Here is an 18,684-nt window from a genome sequence, read left to right on the forward strand (position 1 = left end):
AGGTTCTTTAATAGATCAGAGAAGGAAGCAATAGTCAAAAGGCAGAACAGCGAGGGAGATAAAGTGAGGAAGTGAAAAGGTCTCCAGTCTTGCAAAACATCTCCAAGGAATATCCAGGCTTCAGAACTGTGTTAATCTCTTCTATTCACAGGTGGGCAAGGACCTCCAGGCAAGCCATTGGGTATGATTGTAATAAAAGCCAAGCCAAATAAAATTTCCAACATAAGAGTCATAATTGGCTTCCTCCTTGCAACAACTAGACCAGAGACTGGTTTAATTAAAAGGTGAGGTAGAATGTTCCTTCATAAAATATAACTTTTTTCTTGTTAAATGACTTTTGAAGATCCAAGTGTCAACTGCACATACTAGGTGCTCCCTAAATACCATATACACTAACTCATGTGACCACTCCCGGAGCTCCGAACAGTAGAACAGGCCGCCTCTTGTTCTCTGTAGTTATCTATGCACTCATCAGACCTCAGTTTGATCCCTAGATGTGAAGATCCCCTGGAGAATCCCATGGACAGAGGAGCCTGGCAGGCTGCAGTCCATGGGGGTCTCAAAAGAGCTGGACATGACTTAGGGGCTAAACCATTCCCATTGTACTCACGAATCATTCACTCCTGGAACACTGTATGTACAAATCAAGCATTTTATTATATAAATAAAAGCACACTTTTATTTTCTATTTAAATACCATACACGAGATTTAAAATCACATTTGGCAGTGTACTGCAGGATGCTCAGACTTCACTCACATCACTTTGGATTTCTTGGTATATCTGCAAGAGAAGAAGCTCAGCTCAACAAGACTGATTGTGTACATAGTGTTGAGATTTTAGCAGCTAAGCAGTTACAGTCTATTCAGTTGGCTATTTAAATAACAAAACGCCAACACAATGTGCCAATTCTGGCCTTCCAAATCCTTAGCGCTAAGAGTTTGAGATGCATAAAATAGGAACGTACCTCGTTATGCTTTCCTTCGTCCACTGGAACAATTAGCTCAGCTTCCTAGAAACATTTGAACAGCAGTTTAATGTTTGCCAAATAACCCAGCACACTGCAAGTTTTTAAAGTGAATGTTACTTGTGCAAGTCAGAATCTGATACCAATTAAATGGTGACAGCTTTGCCAATAAACAAGAATATGCTCTTCCATGGCTAGGAAGGGAGACTGCCACAGCCGACAGGTCCCAAAGATACATGGAGATTCATAATCCCAGCAAAGACCAGCAAAGACAACTACAGACACTACTCACCACCTGGATAAAACTGGCGGGTCGTCAGGATGCGGTGTTACTCTTCAGAGTCGCAGAGCAACAGATTCAAGATGGCCACATGGCACCGACAGTACAACGGATGACCTTCACCCGAGTCATCAGCGGTATTTAACGTCTGCCCGAGTGCCCACGACCCACGCGCGACTGGCTTCCGACTGAGCGCCCGGGGCTGCACGTGGCCGCCCCGCTAACGAACGAACATGAAGTTCACTCAAGCTTCTGAACCTAGACGTTTTCAAAGCTAACGTCGATCTACTACTACAAGACCGCTGCATCTCCTGCATCTTAAACTAGGCCGAAAGGACGTGTTCCTTGTACTTTACCTCACAAAACCACCACAACAGACCGCCTCATCCTAAACCCGACGCTTACCGGACGAAAAAGGCCGGACTCGCCCGCACAAGCTCTCTTATAGCGCTGATGACCCCATTCCGGGGAGGAGCCGCGAGGGGCGAGGCCTACGCGCTTGCTCCCTCCGCCCCGCCCTCCCAGCCCCGCCGCAGCTCCGCCCGCTCCGTTGGCCACCGGCTCCCTGGATGGCCCCGCCCCTTCCTCAGTGTTCCATCTTCCTCGCGCGTCTTATAGATCTGCCCCGCTAACGCGGCGTCTGACTTTGACGCATGCGCATGCAGGCCCCGCCCCTTCCTCAGTGGTCCGCCTTCTCGCGCGCCTTCTAGATCAGCCCTGCTAGCGCGGCGTCTGAGTGACGCATGCGCATACAGAGTTCTCGCCCGACCGGGAATCAGCTATCGCGGGTCCGCTGAGGAAGAGTGTGTTGTTTCTTGTATACTTAGCACGGTTACCTTAGAAGTCGCTGTTGTTGCCAAAACGCCAGGTTCGATAGTTCTCTTATTCTTAACCTTTTGGTAGGTTGATTTCTGTGGAACTATCTTTTTATTTTTTTTCTCTGCCTAAAAAATTTCGTATCTCCCGTAAGCTAGTCTCTCAGTCGTGCCCGACTCTGCGGCCCCATGGACTGCAGTCCTCCAGGCTCCTGTGTCCATGAGATTTTCCAGGCAAGGATACTGGAGTCGGTTAGCCATTTCCTTCTCCACGGGATCTTCCGCAACCCAGGGATCGAACCCGGGTCTCCTATACTGTAGGCAGATTCTTGACCGACTGAGCTGCAAGGGAAGCCCATAGCTTCCGTTATTCCACTGAAATTAGTTTCTGAAGCACAGGTGTCAGTGGGCTACCATCAGTTATTTTGTTTTTCGAGAGTTTGATTTCTTAGGAGTACTTGTACACATTGTCGAAAGCCTTGCCACACGAATTTGTACACAGATTAGGAGAAGGAAACAGGAGCGTGCGGGAGACGCTTTTTCGTGCGTGTGTGAACATTTCCTCTGTTGCCCGCTCGCCCACAGTTAGCGTCTCCAGAGCTGCTGTTGACTCTTGAAAGAGCGCACCTGGGTCTTAACATCCGTGGCTTACGTTTCTTTAAGGGTGAAAGTGAAGCATAGATCTATTTTTTGTAAAAGGAAATTAAAGATATTTAGGAATACTTTTAGTCCTAGGCATGTGCAGGGAGTAGGAAGTGGCAACCCACTCTAGTGTTCTTGCCTGGAAAATTTCATGGACCCAGGAGTCTGGCTGGCTGCAGTCCGTGGGATCCCGAAGAGTCAGCAGGACTGAGTGAGCACTTGTGCTTGTTAAATGCCACTGAAATTTATTTTCTGTTTTCCCGTTTAGTTTTCACCGGATGTGAAACAAAAAGGAGGATCTAGGTGAAGCTTTTACTTAGTACCCGACAAGTTGGAGCACTATGTGGCAGCAGTTGGCAGGCATACTGCTGTCAAGAGGTCTGAACTTTCCAGGTGGCTCAGTGGTAAAGAATCATCCTGCCAGTGTAAGAGAGGCAGGTTCAGTCCCTTGATTGAGAAGATCCCTTGGAGAAGGAAGTGGCAACCTACTCCAGTATTCTTGCCTGGGAAATCGGATGGCCAGGAACCTGGTGGTCTACAGCCCATGGAGTCGCAAAGAGAGAAACAGGACTAAGTGACTAAATAACAACAATACCTGGCGAGTAAAGTGCTACAAAAGAGATCCCTGAAGCTTCTTGAAATTGGTAAAATTAGAGTAAAATGTCTTGTTATGGTTAAGGTTGGGAATGGACAAGTTTATAAGGGCATTATAAATTTTTAATTTGAAAGAGCTAAAGCTGTTCCTAAGGCTCACCTTATATCACTTTTTTCATCTTTACTCTTCATGTCACTATTGAATAGAAAGAGCTGTTGAATGACAATGCTTAAATTAGAAATCAGAGAGGGGAATTTTGCCAAAATGGGTGTGATTTTTAGAATCTGTAACTGAGCATCTGTGTTATTTTGCTAAGGCTGATATGACAAAATACCACAGATTGGGTGGCTTAAACAACGGAAATTGCTTTCTCACAGTTCTAGAGACAAGAAGTCAGATCAAGGTGTCCATAGGTTTGTTTCTTCAGAGAACTCTCCTTGGCTTTAGATGACCCTGTTTCTTCACATCCTGTTCTCTCTGTGCCTATATCATTTTTTAAACTATTTATTTTTAATTGGAGGCTAATTACAATATTGTAGTGGTTTTTGCTATACACTGACATGAATCAGCCATGGGTGTACATGTGTCCACCCCCACACTGCCAGCCCGAACCCCTCTCCCACCTCTCCCCATCCCATCTCTCTGGGTTGTCCCAGTGGACCGGCTTGAGTGCCCTGTTTCATGCATGGAACTTGGACTGGTCATCTGTTTCACATATGATAATATACATGGCTCAATGCTGTTCTCTCGAATCATCCCACCCTTGCCTTCTCCCACAGAGTCCAAAACTCTGTTCTTTATATCTGTGTCTTTTTTGCTGTCTTGCATATAGGGTCGTCATTACCACCTTTATAAATTCCATGTATATGCATTAATGTACTGTATTGGTGTTTTTCTTTCTGACTTACTTCACCCTGTATAATAGGGTCCCGTTTCATACACCTCTTTAGAACTGACTCAAATGCATTCTTTTTAATAGCTGAGTAATATTCCATTGTGTATATGTACCACAACTTTCTTATCCATTCATCTGCTGATGGACATCTAGGTTACTTCCATGTTCTGGCTATTGTAAACAGTGCTGTGATGAACATTGGGGTACACGTGTCTTTTTCAATCCTGGTTTCCTTGGTGTGTGTGCCCAGCAGTGGGATTGTTGGGTTGTACGGCAGTTCTATTTCCAGTTTTTTAAGGAATCTCCACACTGTTCTCCATAGTGGCTGTACTAGTCTGCATTCCCACCAAGAGTGTAAGAGGGTTCCCTTTTCTCCACACACTCTCCAGCATATATTGTCTGTAGAATTTGATAGCAGCCATTCTGACTGGCATGAAATGGTACCTCATTGTGGTTTTGGTTTGCGTTTCTTTGATAATGAGTGATGTGGAGTGTTTCTTAGCCATCTGTATGTCTTCTCTGGAGAAATGTCTGTTTAGTTCTTTGGCCCATTTTTTAATTAGGGTGTTTATTTTTCTGGTATTGATGAGCTGCTTGTATATTTTTGAGATTAATTCTTTGTTAGTTGCTTTGATTGCTATTATTTGTTCCCATTCTGAAGGCGGTCTTTTTTTATCTTGCTTATAGTTTCCTTCGTCGTGCAAAAGCTTTTAAGTTTAATTAAGTCCCATTTGCTTTATTTTTTGCTTTTATTTCCATTACTCTGGGAGGTGGGTCCTAGAGGATCTTGCTTGATTTCTGTCAGAGTGTACTGCCTATGTTTTCCTCTAGGAGTTTTATAGTTTCTGCTCTGATATTTAAATCTTTAATCCGTTTTGAGTTTATTTCTGTGTATGGTGTTAGAAAGTGTTCTAGTTTCATTCTTTTACAGGTGGTTTTCCCAGCACCACTTGTTAAAGAGATTGTCTTTTCTCCATTGTATATTCTTGCCTCCTTTGTCAAAGATAAGGTGTCCATAGGTGTGTGGATTTATCTCTGTCTGGGCTTTCTATTTTGTTCCATTGATCTATAGTTCTGTCTTTGTTCTGTGCCTATATCTTTATAGCTTCTTAGAAGGACTCTAGTCATACTGGATTAGGGTCTGTCCTAATGACTTCTTTTAATCTTAATTACCTTTTTAAAGATCTTATCTCCAAATATAGTCATATTCTGGGGTACCAAAGGTTAGGACATCAACATAATGAATTTTGGGGAGACTAAGCACCACCCATTTATGCTAAGCTATGGAAATTTACTGAAGATCTTAAAATGAATGTTTCCATCGGGTTACAGTGCAAAAACACTGAATGAATGAGAGAGTGCTCTTATATTTTGTTTATGCTCTTTTCTCCATCTTGGATGTCTTTCCATCTAGTTTTTTTTTTTTCCCTTCCTGCAGTTGGCATATTAGTTTCAGTTGTACAACATAATAATCTGATATTTGTGTATATTGTGAAATCATCACTACAGTAAGTCTGGTTAATCTTCATCCTCATACACAGTTATAAAATTGTTTTTTTTTTCCTTGTGGTGAGAAATTTTTAAAGATTTATTCTCTTAGTACCTTTCAAATATGCAGTACAGTATTATTAACTATAGTCACTGTGTTGTACATTACATCCCCAGGACTTGCTTCGTAACTGGCAGTTTATAGTATGAATCTGTTGTTTTTTCTATTCCATACATCAGTGGGATCATGCAATGTTTATCTTTCCCCAATGTATTGCATCTAGCATGATACCTTTAAGATCATCTATGTTGTCACAAATGGAAAGATTTCATTCTTGTTTATAGCTTAGTATTCCCATGTGTGTGTATACACCACATCTTTCTTCATTCATACTAATACATCAGTGGACACTTGGATTGTTTCTATATTTTGGCTATTGAAAATAATGCTGAAATGAACATGTATCTTTTTGAGTACATGTATCATATACATGTACATATATCTTTTTGAGTTCATGGTTTTGTTTACTCTGAGTAAATACCAAGGAGTGGAATTGCTGGATCACACTCTATATTTTTAATTTTTTTGAGGAATTCCCATGTAGTTTTCCATAGTGGCTACACCAGTTGCATTCCCACCAATAGTGCATGACAGCTCTTTTTTCTCCACATTCTTACCAACACTTGTTATTTCTTATCTTTTTTGATAATGGCCATTCTAATGTGTGATGTGATACCTCATTATATTTTTGATTTGCATTTTCTGATATTAGTGATATTGACCATCTTTTAAGGTGTCTCTGGGCTGTTTGTGTCTTCTTTGGAAAAATATCTATTGAGGTATTCTGCTCATTTTTTAATTGGATTTTTTTTCAATTGAGTTCTATGAGTTTTTATATATTTTGGATATTACCTCCTTATCAGGTCATATGATTTTCAAGTATTTCTTCCTGTTCCATAAACTATCATTTCATTTTCTTGATGGTTTCCTTTCCAAACTTATTAGTTTGATGTGGTCCAACTTGCCTGTTTTTGCTTTTGTTGCCTTTACTTTGGGGATCAGGTTCAAAAAATCATCACCAAGACTGGTGTCTGGGAGCTTGCCACCTATTTTTTCTCCTAGCAGTTTTATGGTTTCAGGTCTTACATTCAAGTCTTTAATCCATTTTGAGTTCATCTTTGTGTATGGTGTAAGATAGTGGCCCACTTTTGATCTTTTGCACATGGTTTTCCAGTTTTCTCAAAATCATTATTGAAGAAAACTGTTCTTTCCTATTGTATAATCTTGGCTTCTTTGTCATAAATTAACTGTGTATATGTGGGGTTATTTCTGAGATCTCTGTTCTGTTGAATCTGTAGATTGCTTTGCATAGTATGGACATTAGAACAATATTCTTCCACTCCATGAGCATGGACAATCTTTTCACTTATTTGTGTCTTCAGTTTCTTTCATCAATGTATTATAGTTTTCGGTGTACAAGTCTTTAACCTCTTTGGTTGAATTTATCCCTAGATATTTTATTCTTTTTGATGCAGTTGTAAATGGGATTGTTTTCTTAATTTCTCTTTCTGATACTTTATTATTAATGTATAGAAATGTAACAGATTTTTGTTTGTTGATTTTGTATTCTGCAATTTTACTGAGTTCATTTATTCTAACAATTTTTGGTGCAATATTTGGGTTTTCTGTATATGAAGTCATGTCTTCTAAAATAGTGACAGTTTTACTACTTTTTTTTTCCAATTTGAATACTTTTTATTTCTTTTCTTTGCCAAATTGCTCTGACTAGGACTTCCAATACTATGTTAATAAAAGTGGTGAGAGTGGACATCCTTGTCTTATTCCTGATATTAGAAGGAAAATTTTCAGTTTTTCACTGTATGCTATTAGGTGTGGGATTGATATATATGGCTTTTATTATGTTGAAGTACATTCTCTTTATGTCCACTGTTGAGAGTTTAAAATTATAAATGGATGTGAATTTCCATCTGTTTTCATCTGTCAATATTATATTCAGCTTTACTGTGCTTAAATATTTTTTGTTCTGTGAAACTTTTCATTACTTCATTACTCCAACTGGATTTTATTTTTTCCCTTTTTGTAACACTGTAGTACTTAACCAGCATGTTTCTTGTGGTATCCTAACTACATTATAAACTCCTGTGTCTTAACGCTTATTTGAAATGCCTAGCATAGTGACTCATGTTAAATGGGCACTTAATTGCATTATCAGGTGCTTTGAGGTACTCAATATGTATTTCAGAAATTGAGTAAATTTTACATTTATTCTAAAAAGTCACTTATCTCCAGGAGATGGAATTTAGTTTCCCATCCCTACCCCAATACCATCTTGAATATGGGCTGTGCTTAGCAACTTGCTTTCAAAAGGTTCAGTTCAGTTCAGTTCAGTCGCTCAGTTGTGTCCAACTCTTTGCGACCTCATGAATCTCAGCACGCCAGGCCTCCCTGTCCATCACCAACTCCTGGAGTTCACTCAAACTCATGTCCATTGAGTGGGCGATGCCATCCAGCCATCTCATCCTCTGTTGTCCCCTTCTCCTCCTGCCCCCAACCTCTCCCAGCATCAGAGTCTTTTTCAATGCGTCAGCTCTTCACATGAGGTGGCCAAAGTATTGGAGTTTCAGCTTCAGCATCAGTCCTTCCAATGAACACCCAGGACTGATCTCCTTTAGGAGATCCAGGGGTTGGATCTCCTTGCAGTCCAAAGGACTCTCAAGAGTCTTCTCCAACACCACAGTTCAAAAGCATCAGTTCTTTGACACTCAGCTTTCTTCACAGTCCAACTCTCACATCCATACATGACTACTGGAAAAACTATAGCCTTGACTAGACAGGCCTTTGTTGGCAAAGAAATGTCTCTGCTTTTGAATATGCTATCTAGGTTGGTCATAACTTTCCTTCCAAGGAGTAAGTGTCTTTTAATTTCATGGCTGCAGTCACCATCTGCCGTGAGTTTGGAGCCCAAAGAATAAAGTCTGACATTGTTTTCACTCTTCTACTCTCGGTCCCATCTATTTCCCATGAAGTGATGGGACCAGATGCCATGATCTTTGTTTTCTGAATGTTAAGCTTTAAGCCAACTTTTTCACTGTCCTCTTTCACTTCCATCAAGAGGCTTTTTAGTTCCTCTTCACTTTCTGCCATAAAGGTGGTATCATCTGCATATCTGAGGTTATTGATATTTCTCCTTGCAACCTTGATTCCAGCTTGTGCTTCTTCTAGCCCAGCGTTTCTCATGATGTACTCTGCATATAAGTTAAATAAGCAGGGTGACAATATACAGCCTTGATGTACTCCTTTTCCTATTTGGAACCAGTCTGTTGTTCCATGTCCAGTTCTAACTGTTGCTTCCTGACCTGCATATAGGTTTCTAAAGAGGCAGGTCAGGTGGTCCGGTATTCCCATCTCTTTCAGAATTTTCCACAGTTTATTGTGATCCACAGAGTCAAAGGCTTTGACATAGTCAATAAAGCAGAAATAGATGTTTTTCTGGAACTCTCTTGCTTTTTTGATGATCCAGTGGATGTTGGCAATTTGATCTCTGGTTCCTCTGCCTTTTCTACAACCAGCTTGAACTTTACAGTAGAGAAATCTGGTAAATACTATCTAAGCCAGGTAAGCAATATTGATAAGACTGATAAGTCATATTGATAGTGCGAACCCTCTAAGATATGGTGACAACACTTTACCTCCTTCTGTGTTTTTCTTCCTGAAAGCCCTAACCTCAGTCTATCCATGAGAAAAGCATCAGCCAAAATAAAATTGATGGGTGTCTTCCTCCTGACTGGGCTGTGTGGTTTCTCTCTGAGAACTGCCGATAGCAATATGTCTTCAGGAAATGTGAAAATTGGACATCCTGCTCCCCAGTTCAAAGCAACAACCATTATGCCAGATGGTCAGTTCAAAGGTATCAGTCTGTCTGACCACAAAGGAAGATACATTGTGTTCTTCTTTTACCCTCTTGACCTCGCCTTTGCCTGCCTCATGGAGCTCCTTGCTTTCAGTGATAGGGCAGAAGAATTTAAGAAACTCAACTGCCAAGTAACTGGTGCTTCTGTGGGTTCTCACTTCTGTTGCCTGGCGTGGATCAACATACCCAAGAAACAAGAAAGACTGGGGGCCATGCACATTCACTTGATATCAGAGCCCGAGCACACCGTTGCTCAGTACTGTGGGGTCTTAAAGGCTGATGAAGGCTTCTCATTCAGGAACCTCTTTACTACTGACGATAAAGGTATCTTTCCACAGATTACCGTAAATGACCTTCCTGTTGGCTGCTTTGTGGATGAGACACTGAGACTAGTTCAGGCCTTTCCAGTTCACTGACACACATGGGGACATGGGCCTGCTGGCTGGAAGCCTCGTGGTGATACCAAGAAGCCTGATGCCCAGAGCAAAGAATATTTCTCTAAGCAGAAGTGAGTGCGGGGCCATTTTAGGGCCAGGCTGCAGTAGGTGGCCTTGAGAACAAAACCTCTTTTGTATTGTTGTCATGAAAACACACCTTACTCTCGGTCCAGATGTGTGGGATACCACTGGCCTTTCCTGCAGGGGCTGGGAGGCCAGCCTTTCTTCCTCTGAAGAAGGCCTGAGCTGTGTTATGGAGCAGGCTAGCTGATGTGTGCCAGAGAAGCGATGGCACCCCACTCCAGTACTCTTGCCTGGAAAATCCCATGGATGGAGGAGCCTGGTGGGCTGCAGTCCATGGGGTCGCTACGAGTCGGGCACGACTGAGTGACTTCCCTTTCACTTTTCACTTGCATGCATTGGAGAAGGAAATGGCAACCCACTCCAGTGTTCTTGCCTGGAGAATCCCAGGGATGAGGGAGCCTGGTGGGCTGCCATTTATGGGGTCGCATAGAGTCGGACACGACTGAAGCGACTTAGCAGCAGCTGATGTGTGCAGTAGTAGGGTATCACTTTTGATCTTTTGTAGTTTTATTAAACTTGAACTGAGAAAAAACATCAAATTGATGGACATACTTTAGGATTCCCTAAACTGTGCTCAAAGCTATCATGCTCATGAAAAACAAAGTATGGAAAACACCAGAGGAGATGAGACGTAATGACTAAAGGCAATGTGGGATCCTCAAGCCAAATAGGACATTAATGGAAAACTAGTGAAACTTAAGTGTGGGCTTTAGTTAATAGTAATGTGCCATTCAGATGGCTCAGTGGCCAGGAATCTGCCTGCCAATGCAGGAGACACAGGAGATGCAGGTTTAAGCCCTGGGTCAGGAATATCAACCCACTCCAGTATTCTTGCCTGGGAAATCCCATGGACAGAGGACCTGGTGGGCTACAGTTCATGGGATTGCAGAGAGTTGGACAGGGCTTAGTGACTGAGCCTGCAGGCATACATGCTATTATAAGATATTAACAATAGGGGTTATTGGATGAGGGTTGTCTGGGAACTCCATGTACCATTTTTGTAACTTTTTCTGTAAATCTGAAACTTTTTACAATAAAGCTTGATAAAAGTCTTGATTTTTATTTTATTTTCATTTTAAGACATGGCACATTTGTGATGATTTCTCTCCTCTGTGTGAAATTTGTGGCTAAGATGGCAATATTTCTACATTTTATTTGAGGGGATTCAAGATCACATCTAATGAATTTAGCTGCTGTTCAATCTTTGAGGCTTAGAGTGAATTCTCAGGAGAGAGAATGTGGTAATAGAGGAATTAAAAATTGATTATAAATAAAGTTTAGTTTAAGGATTTTAAAGGTAGAGTGGAGGTGGAGCCGTTAGACTGGTAAAATGATTGTTGGAAAATACTTAAATTCTGCATTGGCTACATGAACTGTATTCTATACATTTGTTATAGAATACTCATTCTTCAACTATCCTACTCCCTTTTTAGGGTTTTAGTGTAGAAACTTTGGTAATCATCAGGGAAACAAAATTTACGTAACTGTACATCTCTCATATGAATGTTGAGATAAGTGGGAGAAAATATAGTCAGGAAATGGCCCGTGAGTCTATTTTCACGTTAAAATACTTAGGAAACTTAAACTTGCAATTGGTGTGTACTAGCAGTGTGATCAGAGAAGGCAATGGCACCCCACTCCAGTACTCTTGCCTGGAAAATCTCATGGATGGACGAGCCTGGTGGGCTACAGTCCATGGGGTTGATGAGTTGGATACGACTGAGTGACTTCACTTTCACTTTTCACTTTCATGCACTCTCTTTACTGGAGAAGGAAATGGCAACCTACTCCAGTGTTCTTGCCTGGAGAATCCCAGGGACGGCGGAGCCTGGTGGGCTGCCATCTGTGGTGTCGCACAGAGTCAGACACAACTGAAGCGACTTAGCAGCAGCAGCAGCAGTGTGATACTACTGGTAACAAAACTGTAACAGAAGTGCAGTATCTAGACAAGAGGAGATGAAAAAGGTTTTCTTCCAGAACATCCCTTAGTCTCTCCCTTTTCTTGCCACCCTTAATGTTTACTCTTGGTGCCTTATATTTTTAAAAATTGTTCATCAGTAAATGCGTAATGAATTCCCTCTCTGTTATCTTTACTGAAATACTGGTTTCGGTTCTGGGCATTTGTTTTTTTTCAGTCGGGCTCCTCTGTCCGTGAGATTCTCCAGGCAAGAATACCGGAGTGGGCTGCTGTGCCCTCCTCCAGGAGATCTTCAGACCCAGGGATCAAACCTGCGTCTCTCATGGCTCCTGCATTGACAGGCGAGTTCTTTACAGGTAGCGCCACCTGCTGCTGCTGCTAAGTCGCTTCAGTCGTGTCCGACTCTGTGCGACCCCATAGAGGGCAGCCCACCAGGCTCCCCCATCCCTGGGATTCTCTAGGCAAGAACGCTGGAGTGGGTTGCCATTTCCTTCTCCAATGCATGAAAGTGAAAAGTGAAAGTGAAGTTGCTCAGTCATGTCCGACTCTTTGCTACCCCGTGGACTGCAGCCCACCAGGCTCCTCCGTCCATGGGATTCTCCAGGCAAGAGTACTGGAGTGGGGTGCCATTGTCTGTAAGACTCCAGCAAATGTTTGTTAATCAAACATGTTCCTTGCCTCAAAACTACAATGAAATTGAGTAACTTATAGTCAGTGATAATCACAATTTTCTCAAATTATTCCAAGCTCAAAGCCTTGGAGTTATCTTTATTTTTTTTCCACTTTATTTTTTTTTTTTAATTGAAAGATAATTGCTTTACAGAATTTTGCGGTTTTCTGTCAAACATCAACCAGAATCAGCCATAGGTACACACATGTCCCCTCCCTCCCAAACCATCCTCTTATTTTCCTCCCCATCCCACCCTTGTAGTTTGTCACAGAGCCTCTGTTTCTATCCTCCATTTTCAATTTCTAGTGTGTTTCTATATCATTCAACATATTTGTTATCTATTGCTGAGTCTCAGCCTAAAGCATGGTGGATTAAGACACTGAGTTTTTTATCATCTCATGCAACTTCTGTAGAAGTTGCAGTCAGTATGTTGCTGGGGCTGTGGGATTCCCTTGGATCCTCTTCCAAGCTCACTCCCAGTTTGGCAAGTGAATGCTAATAGTTGGCAGGAGGACTCAAACCCTCAGCATGTGGATCTCCTTAGGGCTGCTGGAGCGTCCTCAAGTTACAGCAGTTCAGTTCTCCCCAAGGTGAATGATCTGAGAGACAAAAAGTCCCAATGTTTTTTTTATGAGCTAGTCTGAGAAGTTGAGCACTATCACTTGTTAAAAAGGGCTTGGCCAGGTGGCGCTAGTGATAAAGAACCCACCTGCCAGTGCAGGAGACAAGAGACTCAGGTTTGATCCCTGGGTTGGGAAGATCCCCTGAAGGAGGGCACGGTAACCCATTCCAGCATTCTTGCCTGGAGAATCCCAAGAGCCTGGTGGGCTATAGTCCATAGCGTCGCAAAGAGCCAGACATGACTGAAGCTACTTGGCACGCACAAGCATGCACTTGTTAGAATTGAGTTATTAACTTCAGCTCATACAAAAAGGGAGTGAAATTAAGCTTCATCTCTTAAAGAGGGAAATGTAAGTGCTTGTCAACCTAAGTTAAAGCTGCCACAATCTGAATGGGTGAGGCTGTGTTACAGTTACAAACAGTCCAAAGTCTCAGTGGCTTAAAATCAGAAAGGTTTGTTTCTCGCCATGCTCTTGGCCATTTAGGGACTCAGACCAGTGAGACTTTCCCTTTTGTAATGTTTCTAGGCAACATGAAAGGAGAAGGGAAGGCAGAGAATCACACTTATTATTAAAGGCTTCCATTTTGAAGTGGGCCTTGTCACATCGCTTCATATTTCTGGGACCAAAGCAAGTTGCGTGGCCATGCATAACTGCAAAAGGGTGGGGAAATGGAACCATGCTATGTGTTTAGAAGGAGAATCGGATATGTCAACAAACCACTAATGATTTATACAGTTATAAAGTTATAACCTGTTTTCTTACAGTTTCACGTCTACCTTTTTTCTCTATTGTCATACTGCTAATCTAAGACAACATATCTGTGTTGTCTCCCTACTTTTCTAATTCCCCCTTGCCAGTCGAGTATATTCCTGAAAGGTTAAATTTAATGAAATTATGTTTTTTCCACGTTAGTCACTTGCTACAGAGACTGTAATGGCTTACCCAGGTCACATTCCTCATCCCTGGACAACATACAATGTATGTTACACTTAGCATGCTCCTCTCTATTTTTTTCATGCTATTTCATACTGTAGATGATATTTCCTTCCTATCCATCTTTTAAGACACATTTCAATTTTTATTTTTCACAGGAGCTTTTCTTCTAGAACATCTATTAGTCTCTCCCTTTTCTTGCCACCCTTGATGTTTATTCTTAGTACCTTATATTTTTAAGAATTGTTCGTTAGTAAATGTGTAATTAATTCCTACTTCATACCATTCATAGGCCCTGTTCTAGGTGCTGGGGTAAGAGCAGTAAACAAAGCGGATCCAAGTTTTTACTCGCAGAGCTTATAGATTTTAATGGCAGAAAAAAGATATCAAGTAATGTTGGAGTTGTCAGAGGAGCAGGACTACTGCCCAAAGTCAAATCGCAAATGGTTAGGTGGAGGGGACTTCAGGGATGAGCTGGGACCTGGGGGAATGGGTTGGAATTTGCATTGATTTCTCCCTGATTCCCACAGTTCACCTTTGAAGACGGAACTGATCTGCCCAAGGAGCCAGTCCTTTGTCACAGACTCAAGAGTGGCTGAAATTGGAAGAGAAGCCCTGGAGCTGAAGGTTGGGACCTGGCTGCTGCCCTACACCTACAAGATGAGCTGACAGAAGAGGCGACAGCGTGCACGATGTGCAGCAATGCGTTGTACCCTGTACTGGCCCCCTGGTTAAAAGTACATGACCGCTTCCACCTGTCAGATCTCAGGCAGAATGCCTCTGTGGCTCATGCTATCCCAGAACTCTGCAGGAAAGGAAGTGAAAATGTACTACCAGCTTAACTAAGTTGACAGCATAGAAACCAACCACAATAAGTAAATTATATGGTATGTTAAAGTCGGTAAGTGCTGTGGAGACAAATAAGGAAGAGGATGAAAAGTATTTGAGGGGTAGGAATTGTAATTTAAAAAGAGTGTTCACGGAAGGTCTCACTGAGCAGGTGACATTAGGTCAAAGGCTTGAAGAAGGTGTGGGAGTGAAACATGCTGCTATCTGGAAGAATAGTCTAAGCGACCAGTGCTCCCTGAGTGGCACCAAACCTGTGTGGTGGACACCCTTTTACAAGGCTCCTAGTGAGCCCCATTCATATCACTCCCTCCCTTCTGCAGTCCCCTTCGCTGGAGTGGTGAAGAGTTGAGATGTTACTTCCGTGGTTAGATAATAAAAGACTCTGACCTGTGTCTTGCCCCATTCTTTCTCTTAATCCTGTATTGGAGAGGTGTATGTGGCAAAGAACAGAGAATGACCTATGGCCCACATTCAGTAAAGGAACTGAGGCTGCCAGACCAATAGCTCACAGAATCCTGTCAACAGCCAGGTAAGCAAGCTTGGAAATGAATCTTTAAACAAGCCGAGCCTTGAGATGACTATAGCTGTAGCTGTTTATTGCCGTCTGTGACAGATGCTGAAGCAGAGAATCCAGCTAGGTCATACTTAGATTTCCTGACCAATGTGTGAGATGAGGTTTTTTTAAGTGAGTAAGTTTGGGGGTAATTTGCTATTCAGCCATCAATAACTCACATCCTTGGTAAAGTCAAGGAACAGAAACGAGATCAGTTTGGCTGGAGTGGAGTAAGGAAGTGAAGTTAGAAAGGTAATAAGCTACCTAGTGCCTTATAAGTCATTGTTCAGTTTTTAGGGTTTCTTGTTTGAGGAAATTTGGTAGCCATTGGAGAGTTTTGAATAGAGATGTGACATGATATGACTTTGGATTTACATGTTGAAAAGTCATGTCAGTAACTGAGCAGAGAAAGAGCAGTGGTGGAAATAGGGTAGGAGTAGGAAAAACTAGTTAAGCTAGAGTACTGATTCAGATGAGAGTGATGTTGGCCGAGTGGTACTAGCGGAAGAAATAAATGATTCAACTCTGGATGTATTTTTATGGTAGAGTGGACAGTATTTGATGACAGATTGGATACAGGATATAAGAGAAAGGGAATGATAAGAGAAAAATGGCTCCAAGATTTTTGATTATTTGCTGAGATGATGATGACTAAGGAGTAGCAAGTTTGAGGGAGGTGTACTCAGGAACATAGTTTGGTACATGTTAGGTTTGAGATGCCATTTAAACATTCACGTAAAATTGTTAATTGAGTGAGGAGTTCACTATATGAGTATGGAGTTCTCGGAAGAGATCTGGGCTGGAGAAACAAATATGGGAGCTGTCACAGTGGCACTTAGAGCCACAAGATTGGATGCTAATATCGGGACAACATATAGACAGAAAGTAGGATCAAAGAGTGAGCCCTTGGGCATGTCCACATTTATCTACCAGGAAAACTATCAGGAGCCAGGCGAGGAGGTTGAGAAGTGAAGCAAGGAGGCGTGGGGTATCCTGAAAGTCGAGAAAGGCTTTCAAATAAGAGAGAGTGATGGTACTCATGGTACGAGTAAAATGGGAGTTGAGCAATGACCGTCGGATTTACTGTGTGGAGGTCAGTTAAGAATAGGACCTTGTTAAGAATAGTTTCATATAGAAACAGACTCACAGACATAGAGAAGAGTCTTGTGGTGGCCACGGGGCGGGGAGGGGGTATTGGAGAGATGGGTTGGGAGTTTGAGATTAGAAGATACAAACTGTTATAAATAGAATGGGTAAACAATAAGGCCCTACTGCATAGCACAGGGAGCTGTCTTCAATAGCCTGTGATAAACTAATAGGAAAGGATGTGAAAAAAAGAAACAAATACAGGTAACTGAGTCACTGCTGTACATCAGAGACTAACACAGCATTGTAAATCAGCAATATATAGATAAAATAAAATAAAAAAAGAATCGTTTCAGAATAGGAGTACAGTCAGTGGCCATGGATTTGGATGACTCATCTGAGGAATTACACTATAAAGGGAATGAGAAATAGGACAGTATTTCAGAGGGATGTGAGATCAAGGGTGGGTTAATTTCTAAGCATGGGAGAATGTTAAGTGTGTTTGTATTCTGATGGGAATGATCCAGTAGAAATGAAGAAAACTGGTTATGCAAGAGAGAGCTGGTGAATTACTTGGTTGATGAGGTGGGATCTTGTGCAGGAAGCAGGAGTAGCTTAAATGGTAGTTCAAACAGTTCATCCATTGAAGCAGGAGCAAGATACTGGTGAGTGATATGCTGTGTGAACTTTTGAATGGCCTCTTCTATTCATTTTTTCCCTTTTTTCAGAGTAATACAAAGCAAGGTCATCAACGGAGTGTGAGGATGAGGAAGGGAGTGTTGGATATTTGAGGAGAGAGGAGAAGTTATGGTTTGGGGATAGTGTGAATAGACTAAGAAGTGTAGCAGCGTTCCTGTGTCACACGAGGGGCTCACTTCAGTTCTTATAACGAATTTAAATACATTAAAACAAACAAACAACTGGGGGCTTCCCAGGTGGCACTAGTGGTAAAGAAAGCCCCTGCCAATGCAGGAGATGTAAGAGACATGGGTTTGATCCCTGGGTCAGGAAGACCCCCTGGAGGAGGGCATGGCAACCCACTGCAGTATTCTTGCCTGGAGAATCCCATTGACAGAGGAGCCTGGTGGGCTATAATCCATAGGGTCCCAGAAAAGTCAGATACGACTGAAGTGGCTTAGCATGCACAAATAAAAAACTAGCACGATTGTGTATTTTTCCACAGCAAGCTTAGCTGCAAAGGTGTAGGTGTAAAGCTGACAGAGCTGGAATTAACTCAGGTTGAGGTTTGCCAAGAAAGTAAACAAAGTGAAAGAAGGCAAAGAAAAAAAAATAGAAGGGATCACATTAATTTGCCATGAAATTTAAGCTAGGTGAAGAGGGATGACAACACATGGCCGAGTGAGGATCACTGAAAATGTAAATAGGATGAATGAATTTTGAGGTGATGGTGAGTCAAATTTTGGAGGTGCGGCACTGGAGTAAATGACTTGAAATATCTATAACACACATATATATTGGGAGGTTTAGCAGGAAACCTGCTGAGACATTTTTTGGTTAGGATGACAAAATGCAGTTGCCGGATGTTCAGTGATCTTAAATTGGCCTCCATCACCTCAAGAACGATTGCTTGCCTTGGTTGTAGAAATGTGCATATCAGTAAGATGTTGCACTCTTGTTTTATTAAATAGTTAACATCTCAAAGCTTTTTCTTTCTTTCCTTCTCAGACAGACAGCATGTAATCCTTGATTTTTGGTTTAATCTATTTACTAATAAGGCCTTAATTTCTTTTTTACTTTCATGCTTTTATGCAAAATAAAATTATTTAATACATAATATATAAATATAGTATATTAAACTAAAAGATCTTATTACTGTTTTATACTATATAAGCTAATATTTATAAAATATCTAATGCTTATATACTTGACATTAATGTAAGTTGAAAATGGTCACTTG

The 18,684-nt window shown here is 41.7% G+C and overlaps 1 protein-coding gene, 1 long non-coding RNA gene and 1 other non-coding gene across 3 annotated transcripts; 1 reads left to right on the plus strand and 2 right to left on the minus strand.

The window, feature by feature from the left end:
- Positions 1–643: 643 nt before the first annotated feature.
- On the minus strand, positions 644–1,667 carry LOC128050095 (uncharacterized). Its single transcript, XR_008199611.1, has 3 exons — positions 1,259–1,667; positions 967–1,011; positions 644–782 (listed from the first exon to the last, which is right to left on the minus strand). It is a non-coding gene; the product is annotated as an uncharacterized LOC128050095 (long non-coding RNA).
- On the minus strand, positions 1,078–1,208 carry LOC128050112 (small nucleolar RNA SNORA24). The gene has a single exon (XR_008199624.1). It is a non-coding gene; the product is annotated as a small nucleolar RNA SNORA24 (small nucleolar RNA).
- A 7,861-nt stretch (positions 1,668–9,528) lies between the features above and the next one.
- On the plus strand, positions 9,529–10,029 carry LOC128050093 (peroxiredoxin-1-like). Its single transcript, XM_052642406.1, has one exon. The coding sequence runs from the start codon at positions 9,529–9,531 to the stop codon at positions 10,027–10,029; it is 501 nt and encodes a 166-aa protein (XP_052498366.1).
- The last annotated feature ends 8,655 nt before the right edge of the window (positions 10,030–18,684 follow it).

The sequence above is a fragment of the Budorcas taxicolor genome, chromosome 6, assembly GCF_023091745.1.
Source record: "Budorcas taxicolor isolate Tak-1 chromosome 6, Takin1.1, whole genome shotgun sequence".
Lineage (NCBI taxonomy): Eukaryota > Metazoa > Chordata > Mammalia > Artiodactyla > Bovidae > Budorcas > Budorcas taxicolor.